The sequence below is a fragment of the Chiroxiphia lanceolata genome, chromosome 15, assembly GCF_009829145.1.
Source record: "Chiroxiphia lanceolata isolate bChiLan1 chromosome 15, bChiLan1.pri, whole genome shotgun sequence".
NCBI classification, from domain to species: Eukaryota; Metazoa; Chordata; class Aves; order Passeriformes; family Pipridae; genus Chiroxiphia; species Chiroxiphia lanceolata.
Genome location: NC_045651.1, coordinates 1,358,425 through 1,366,679, shown reverse-complemented (window position 1 = coordinate 1,366,679; position 8,255 = coordinate 1,358,425). Strand labels below are relative to the sequence as shown.

At 52.9% G+C, this 8,255-nt stretch overlaps 1 protein-coding gene across 4 annotated transcripts in view; it reads left to right on the top strand.

The window, feature by feature from the left end:
• Positions 1–3,006: 3,006 nt before the first annotated feature.
• FBXW11 (F-box and WD repeat domain containing 11) overlaps positions 3,007–8,255 on the top strand; it is a 77,430-nt gene continuing 72,181 nt past the window's right edge. For 2 of the 4 annotated variants that reach the window (XM_032702902.1, XM_032702900.1), the window contains exon 1: positions 3,007–3,119. Coding sequence is in view for 2 of the 4 variants with exons in the window: in XM_032702901.1 (XP_032558792.1) it covers positions 3,075–3,119 (45 nt within the window). In the remaining 2 variants the exon portion in view is untranslated. The remainder of the gene's footprint in view (positions 3,120–8,255) is intronic. The other 2 variants (XM_032702901.1, XM_032702899.1) reach the window with 2 other exon arrangements.

Here is an 8,255-nt window from a genome sequence, read left to right as displayed (position 1 = left end):
CTGACCTGCAAGTCCTTTGTTACAGGTCATGATGTGAAGGTGGAAGGAATTCAGCTCAGGTGCCCAGGGTTGACAGGAAAAGCCCTTGGATGTTTTTTCACCTGGAAATGGAGTGTTGTCCATTGAGGGTCAGCAGTGCTCACACAGCCCAGGCTGACATGGGCACGTGTGTGACTTTGGGCTTTATGGTCCCACTTAGAGGGACTTTGGGGCAATGGCATGTTTGGTATTGGCTTTGTCCAGAAGAATGTAAATGGGGCAGCTTTTGAGGTACATCAAAGTTTCATCTCCAGACTTGGAGCAGTAGCAGTTGTTTGCTGGGGATGGAGACTTGTAGCTCCTGCTTTACCTTTTAAGTCCTACAAAAAGGGTTTAGACCTCACAACAAGCATTGTCCTAAGCAATTTTGAATGGATTAAAGACATTTCTGCTGACACCAGTGTCCTGGGAAGCAGGTGTGCTGTCAATAAGAAAGGACTTTGCACCATTCCCATTTGTCCACACTCCATCTCTCTACCATTTGGCAGAAATTCAAACAGGTAACGGAAAAAAATGCTTAGCAGGAAGCTCTGGGTCCATTTCCATGGCAAGCCCCAGTGCTGTGCTGTCACACTATGCTGCTGTTAGGACAGTTTGGATTCCAAATTCCAATGCCTTCTGCTGCATTCGGTCCCTGCTGTGTCATCTGCTGGCAGCCTGTGTGTCCTTGGTCCCCGAAGCACCTGAGTGTCTCCCATCCTGCCCTGGCTCCTGGGTGCTCCTTGCCCTGCTGCAATGGGGGCACTGCAGTTTGACTGCGGGATACAGACCCTGAAGGCTGAAAAAGCTGCTCCTTGCCAAAGGCTGAGGTTAAGTAGATGGAAATACCATCACCTGAGCCAGGTGTTTCCATGTCCCCTTGCAAATATGGCACATCTCCTTTACAGGCTTTTGTATCTCACCCTGTCTCCCTCTCACCTGCATGGGAGGTTTTCTCTGGCAAGATCTATTGGTTATTTCTGGATGCTGGGCCTGCTGTCAGTGGGATTGTGGTAAATAATCCCATGTCAGTGCATCCATGACAGGGATCCCTCTCCTCCAGGGCTGGCCCTCTGAGCAGCTGGAGGAGCAAAGCTGACAGGAACAGGCACCCTGCTCGAAGACAGGACAACCTGAGCCAGCAATGCCAGCAAGGTCAGGCCCGAGGTTGGGGCTTCTTAAATAAAACTGGTTATTAAATAAACAGCACAGTGTGCAGAACCAGCTCGTGATTCGGGGTATCACAGAATCCCAGACTGATCTGGATTGGAAGGGACCTCAAAGCTCATCTCATTCCACCCCCTGCCATGGGCAGGGACACCCTCCACTAGCCCAGGTTGCTCCAAGCCCTGTCCAACCTGGCCTTGGACACTCGCAAGGATGGGGCAGCCCCAGCTTCTCTGGGCAATGTGTGTCAGGGCCTCCCCACCCTCACAGAGAAGAATTCCTTCTCCATATTTTCACCCCTGAGTCCCAGGTGGTGGCACCTCCTCCCGTGACACCGTGGGCCGTGCAGGAGCTCAGAGGGGCAGGTGTCTCATCTCCCAAGGTACCGTCCTGTGTTGCAGCTCTTGGGTTTGTAACAGGCATTCTGGGCTGAGCGAGTCACTCCCAGCTCTGCTGAAAGCAGAACTGGGTCAGAGCTGCTGGGACACCTTACAGGGACAGCTACAACCCCACCCAAGGTCTCATTCTTCATGAAAACACGACCCGTCACACACCCCGGTACCGGTACCTGGTGACGCTGACGAGGCTCCCTCACCCCCTGAAGCTCTGTTCTCCTCCCCCCCCAGGGCTTTCTCAGCGTTTATCAGGTGGATACAGCCCTCAGGCTGGCATCAAGAGGGCGATTCCCTCTCTGGGTGAGCCAGAAGGATCCCAGAGCCACTTCCCTGGGCACAGTCCAGAGCGAGGGAGGGATTCTCCCAGGACTAGCTGCTGGAAGATTTCAGTTTTCCTTTGTTGGTCTGGGTGTAGAGCAGGAAAAAGAAATTCAGCCAAGTCTGCTTCAGTAGTGGGATATTCAAACTGCCTGGGACAGAATCAATTTGAGAACAGGAAAGCGTCATCTATTTAAATCTGTTAATTTGCCACGGCAGGTGGGAGGGCAGTGGAGCAGGACAGGGTGGAGCAGAGGGAGAATTACGGAATCCCAGATCGGTTTGGGTTGGAAGGGACCTTACATTCATTCCCACCACCTGCCATGAGCAGGGACACCTTCCACCAGCCCAGGTTGCTCCAAGCCCCGTCCAACCTGTCCTTGGACACTTCCAGGGACGGGAAAGCCACAGCTTCTCTGGCAGCCTGTGCCAAGAGCTCGCGGCGAGCACACGCGGGTTCTCAAAGGCGTTTTTCCAGCGCTTTCGATTCCCCGTTTCCAGCACAAACCGCAGCGCGGCCCCTCCCACACAGACACACGGACCGGCCCCACAGCCCCGCAGGGCCGCCCGTCCACGGGAGCGGGGACACGGCAGGGGGGCTGGGGGCGCTCCGAGTGCCGCACGGTCCCCTGCGCTCCCAGAGAGCCGGGACAGCCCCGCCTGTGTCGGTCCCCCCACTTCCAGACGGCTCCGGGGGAGCCGGGACAGCCCCTTTGGTGTCGCTCCCTGAGGGCTCCGGGGGAGCGGGGACAGCGCCGTTACTGTCGGTCCCCGCGCTCCCTGAGGGAGCCGGGACGGTCCCTTTGGTGTCTCTCCCTGAGGGCTCCGGGGGAGCGGGGACAGCGCCGTTACTGTCGGTCCCCGCGCTCCCTGAGGGAGCCGGGACGGCCGCTTTGGCGTCGTTCCCTGAAGGCTCTGCGGGGCCGCTCCCGTCACCCCCCGCGCGCGCGCGCGCGCGCGCGCCCCGCCCTCCTCCCCGCTCCGCGCGCCGTGACGTCACGGCTCGCCCCGGCGCGCGTGCGCGGTCGCGTGCGCGTGCGCGCGGCGGGGGCGGGCGGGCCGAGCGGGGCCTGGCGGGCGCGGGGCGGCGGCGGCGGCGGCGGGGCCGGGCCGGGCTGGGCCGAGCGGGGCTGGGCTGGGCAGGGCTGGGCAGGGCAGGGCAGCGCCGCCGCCGCGATGGAGCCCGACTCGGTCATCGAGGACAAGACCATCGAGCTCATGGTGAGTCACCCCCTCGCGCCCCGCTCGCCCCAGGCCCCGCGGGTCCCGCCCCGCCGCTCTGAGGGGGCCGAGCCGGGGCCGCGCCCCCCGCGAGGCCCCGCCGGGGCTCCCCGCGGGTAAATCACTAACAACAGTTAACCCCGCGGGGGCCGCGCCGGGCCGGGGGCGCCGCACGGACTCGCAGCGGAACGCCCCGGGGAGGGGGGTCCGGTCGCGCCGCCCCCGCACCCCCGGGCCGGGCCCCCCCGGCCCCCGCGCCGGGCCGGAGCTCCCGCCGAGCGGGGCCGGGGCCGGGGCCGCGCCGGGCCGGCACACACGGAATCACCTAATTGTGTATTGGTTGTACTCCTAATTAACGCTCACGCCGCTAAATTCACCGTAGTGGAGAGGCGGTCTGATGGGAGCAGTGGGAAGAGATGTTTTTTCTTTAATATAAGAAAATTAGGTCTCTTCAGTGAAATATGAGGGACCCTTCGTTTTGCTGCCTTTAGGCATGAATTAAATTCAGTTAGGAGCTGGGAGAGAATAATAATCAGTAAATATCTTCTAATTTATTTGCCATGAGCGTAACTGCTTTTTGTGCTAAGCATAATTTGGTCTCACATACGAGTTTTCATGCAGTTCTTCAGAATTGAGGGGCAGAATGCAAGTAATTTGCTGTTAAGGCACTCTGAAGGTGAGCTGGGTTCAGTGGAGACATTAAATGGGTTTTTTGGTCAGTGGAGTTCTTGCTAAATTACCTGATCTGGAAGATATGAACTTTCTTTAAATGTATCACCTGGCCTCAAAAAGCAGAAATAAAATAGAAAAAGGGGAAACCTAAAAACCCCTTATGTTTGTTTCATTATTTTTACTGGTCGCTGAGGCCAAGGGCTTAAAAGCTGTTCCTGGGGAACCTCCTGCCCTGGCCCCTGTGCATCCCTGGGGGACATCAAAGCCATCAGTGCCCTCCAGCAGTGAGGGGAAGGCTGGGGCCGCTCTGTGGGGTCCCTCACAGGACCAGGCTCCTCCAGAAAGATGCCTGTGAAATTCCCGAGGGGAGAAGTGAGTTCTGATGGCTTTTTCCCTCCCTGGAGCTGTGATTCACTGACGCCCCTCTGCTGGGGGTTGTGTGAGGGGCTCAAATAGCATTTGGGGCTGCAAGGTTTGGCTCCCTCAACTTTCTTTCTTGTTGTTTTCTAAGTGCTCTCCTTTTTAGTCTCTCCTATTTGGGGCCAGGCTGTAGCAGGAGGAAGCAAATGGAACTTTTGCTGGTAATTGTTGTACCCTCCATTTACAGCTGGAGCTGGGAAATATGCTGATCCATGCAAATATCTGTGGGGTTAGTAAGAGTTTCATTATGTAGGAGGAGGTTTAAGAAACAAATTTTTCTCTCTTTCACAAGAAATGAATATATGTAAAAATTTTAATAAGATGAACAGTTCTGTAGCTTCTAGCAGAAAATGGTACTCTGCAAAATGTAGATGGTAGCTGAATTTAATGTTAACCTTAGCGAGGGCTTGCACAGAAACACTTGTTTGAGTGGAAATGTTTCACTAAAATAATTGAAAATCATCCCTAAATGAGGACGTGGAAGTTTTGCCTTCTTGTGTGGTGTGGAAGGTGAGATTCTCCAGGAGATTTGTTTAAATCCACAGAGTAGAAGCTGTTTGGGCTGAGTTTCCCATCAGGGATTTCTGTGTAAGATGAAAGCTCGGGTGTTAGTGCTGGTGGGAAACATCCCAAAGCCTGGGGCTTAGGGCTCATCCCAGCCTGGCAGACCTAGGGGGGTGCTGTCTTCGTGAGAGTGCTCTTGGTTACTAAAAGCAGGATGTTTTATGCCTCTCTGATACAGGAGATGCCATTGGTGCTCTCTGGGTGCTCCATTACTTCCCTGCAGTGCCAGGATGAATCTGTAGTAAATAGAGGAGCAAATGTGTGATGTGAAAGTTCTGAGGAGCAAACACAACTGGGTTCTGAGGGGCTGATAAACAAGAGATGATGTGTCAACACAGTAATTGCACGGAAGTTTCAGAACGCGCTGTTCTAGCCCTCGACTCTGCCTTCCCTGGATAAATCATTTGCATTTATTTAAAGGAAAATCAGTTATGGAAATAACACTCTTCTATTTTTAAAGCTGGAATCTAAGAGAAATATTTTAAGGTTTCAGAGTGACAACTTTGATTTGCTGTATGAAGTTTTAGTGAGTGTTCCCAAGTCACTGTATCTCTTAGGACAGCTGAGGGCTTCCCATGCCTGGTGCCAGTTCTGTATCCTGTCATCAGTCATTTCCAGGGATGAGCAGTGATTGAGCGATGCCATTCCATGGCTTTGAGCTCCTGGTGCCTGCAGAGGTGGTTTTGGGAGGCTCGAGGCCTCACAGGTTTCCTGGGGCTGACTGGGGTGTGCAGAGTCAGGCCCATGGTGTGTGCAGGGGTTGGGTCTGGCTTAGTCACCTCCGGCCTTAGGACGGGCTCAGGGAAGGGCTGTGTGAGAGTGGGTGGGAAGTGAGGGGTGAGGAAGTAATCCGGAACAGATGGGGGGCCAGCCACAGTGATTGAAAGGGCTCTTTCTTCCTGGGCTTGGTTTTCTCAGTGAAATTAGATAACTGTGACCTTTCTGCTCTTTTAAAGAACCAACCTTTTTTCTTTCTTAAGGTGAAGTACTAACAATGCTTTGTGAAATAGGTGTTGTTACCTCCAGAGTGTGAGCTGTGTATAAAATCCATGGTGTTCAGTCACATCAACCCTGTGACTTGCCTTTGATACCTGCTAAAAGCCTTGGGTTCTTCATTTTCTCAGGAAGCTTCCCTGCACCATACTTCAGTTTTACCAGCAGCTTTCAAAGCAGGGGTTAATTAGCTGCTTAGTTTATATTAAAGTGGTTGTAAAAGAGTACATAAATATGACAAAGAAGGTTTTTTTAATACAGGTTAAAAAGTTAAGCATTTATGGGGTAAACTGTGTCCAGCGTAAGATGTCGATAGTACAAGAAAATAAATCTGTTGCTCCCAGGCTGTGGTACCCACCAGACCCCTCCGGGCCGTGGCTCCTGTGTGTAAATTCTCACATCTGTGTTTCACTGTGCCCCTGGTGCCTGTGCTGTTCTCCAGACACAGATCCCCATGCTGGCAGTTCAAATCCAGCATGGCACTGCTCCTTGGCAGGAGCAGGAAAGGGTTATGGAAAGGCCATGCCTAGGAATAAAAGGGACAAGCACTTGTTCACAGTGTTATCATTTGCATCTTGAAGTTCCATATGTGGAAAATAATCTTCCTAACACACTGCCTTCAGTGTCTAGAACGTCTCTGGCTCTCCTAAAAGCATCCAGTGTTTAAGTACCTCTGTAAATAATAAATGAAGAACTCTAATTGAGTATCTTGCCAGAAATCTTTCCGGCTGAAGGTCTTCAAATCTGAAGGTACCAATTTCAGAAGGATGTGTTTCACACAGGCCTGCCTTGCCAGCAGCAGCTCCTGCTGTAAATCAGTTCCTTGGGTTACTGCAACTGGAGCTGGTTGTGCCCCCAAACTATTTAAAGCTTTACAGTGCAAAATAAATCTCAGTATTCTGTTTGGAAACTAAAATACAGCTGCTGTGTGTATCTCAGGAGGGCTATAGTAGTCTGACACTTTTCTTCCCTGTCTCAGTCTTTTCAAGCCAAACAGGCAAAGCTGTATTTGTGGGAATTTTTTTCTACATGTTCTTGGAGGAATCCTTCAAAGAGCAGACTTTTGTAGTGATGGAGATACAGGCAATGATCATCTTTGCAGCTGAAACAAAGGAGGTGCTGTTCTGGCTGAAATGTCACTGGTTCTTAATCGAAGCCTGGGAGTAGATTGAGAGTTAGTAAGGCTTTTGTAAACCTGTGTGTAACCTAGTTGTGCTTTCTTCAGCAGGGTAACAATCTCTTGGCTCTACAGTTATCATTTTTTTGATCTTCAGTAGCCAAATGAGCAGAGCTGGGAGCTGTGTGTTGGACATTAAAGCACACAGGGGTTCATACATGGGCTAAAGGCAGTGGCTGGAGCAGACAGCTGAAGACGTGGTGCTTGGATGGGTGTTAGGAAGGCACAGCCTTAGGATGAGCCTGTGGGGCAGGGGATGTGAGGTCTGTGCTGCTGCCAGGCTCCGAGTGACAGTCCCATTTCAGAGAGTGCCTCCGAGAGGAAGGATGCAAAGCTAAAGAGAAGAAATTGCTGTGTCTCTGGCAGCCACGCAGAAAATGGGGAGGAAGAGCTTAAGAACATGAATTAGAGCACGGCAACTGCATTTGGAGCCAGCAGAGTGGGGAGGAAATGAGGGAAGTAGACAAAGAAGTGTGGAAAACTGCACCTTTTGGGAAGGGTTAGGTGAAGGAATGGTCTGATTGGGGAAATGGGATGGCAGAGGGAAGAAGGAGACTACAAAGATGCAGAAGTGTGAGGTTTGTGATGAGGGTGGCAGCAGCCGTCAGTTTATGCAGGTGAAGGAAAGCTGCAGATGTGCCAGTTGTAGGGAAAATTCTGAAAGTAAATTGCTTTTGGTTCTTAATAGAAAAGTTACAGTATCTTGAGGAGAGTAAGCCCTGGTGTTTGACCAAAGTTTCACTTTTTCAGTCTCTTTCGAGGTTTGGAGGCTTTTTACCTCCCAGTGCAGCTCCATTTTGTACCATCAGTGAATTTTCCAGCTCTGCCCCACGTGAGCAGGGGAGGTGCAGCAGAGAGAGTTCCCTTGAGCTGGAACACGTGCAGGGCTTCCTGTGTGAGAGCAGCGTCCGGGGCTGCTGCCCGAGCCCTGCCCGTGCCTGGGGATCCACATCCCGGTGTCCATGAGGAACGAGATCCCTCCCTGCAGGCAGGCTGGGGTGTGCACAGCTGCCCTCTCTGAAGTGCTCTTGGGTTGCTCCTTTCCAAAGCACGTGGAGCATGTGGAGCACGTCTGCCGTGGCTGTCACACGGTGCTCACTGTATCCCTTGGGATACAGGGCTCCGAGCGGTGTGGAAAATTTGGGTCGCTGAGGAGCGTCGTGAGCAGCATGTCAGCAAAACAACCTGCTGTGCCCTCAGAGAGGCTGGGAACGTGCTTTGAAGGACGGCTGTACCTTTGCATTTCCTGTGTGTTTTCTCAACCACCTTCTCTCCTTACACCACCGTGCTGTGTGTCTCTGCTGGGGGGG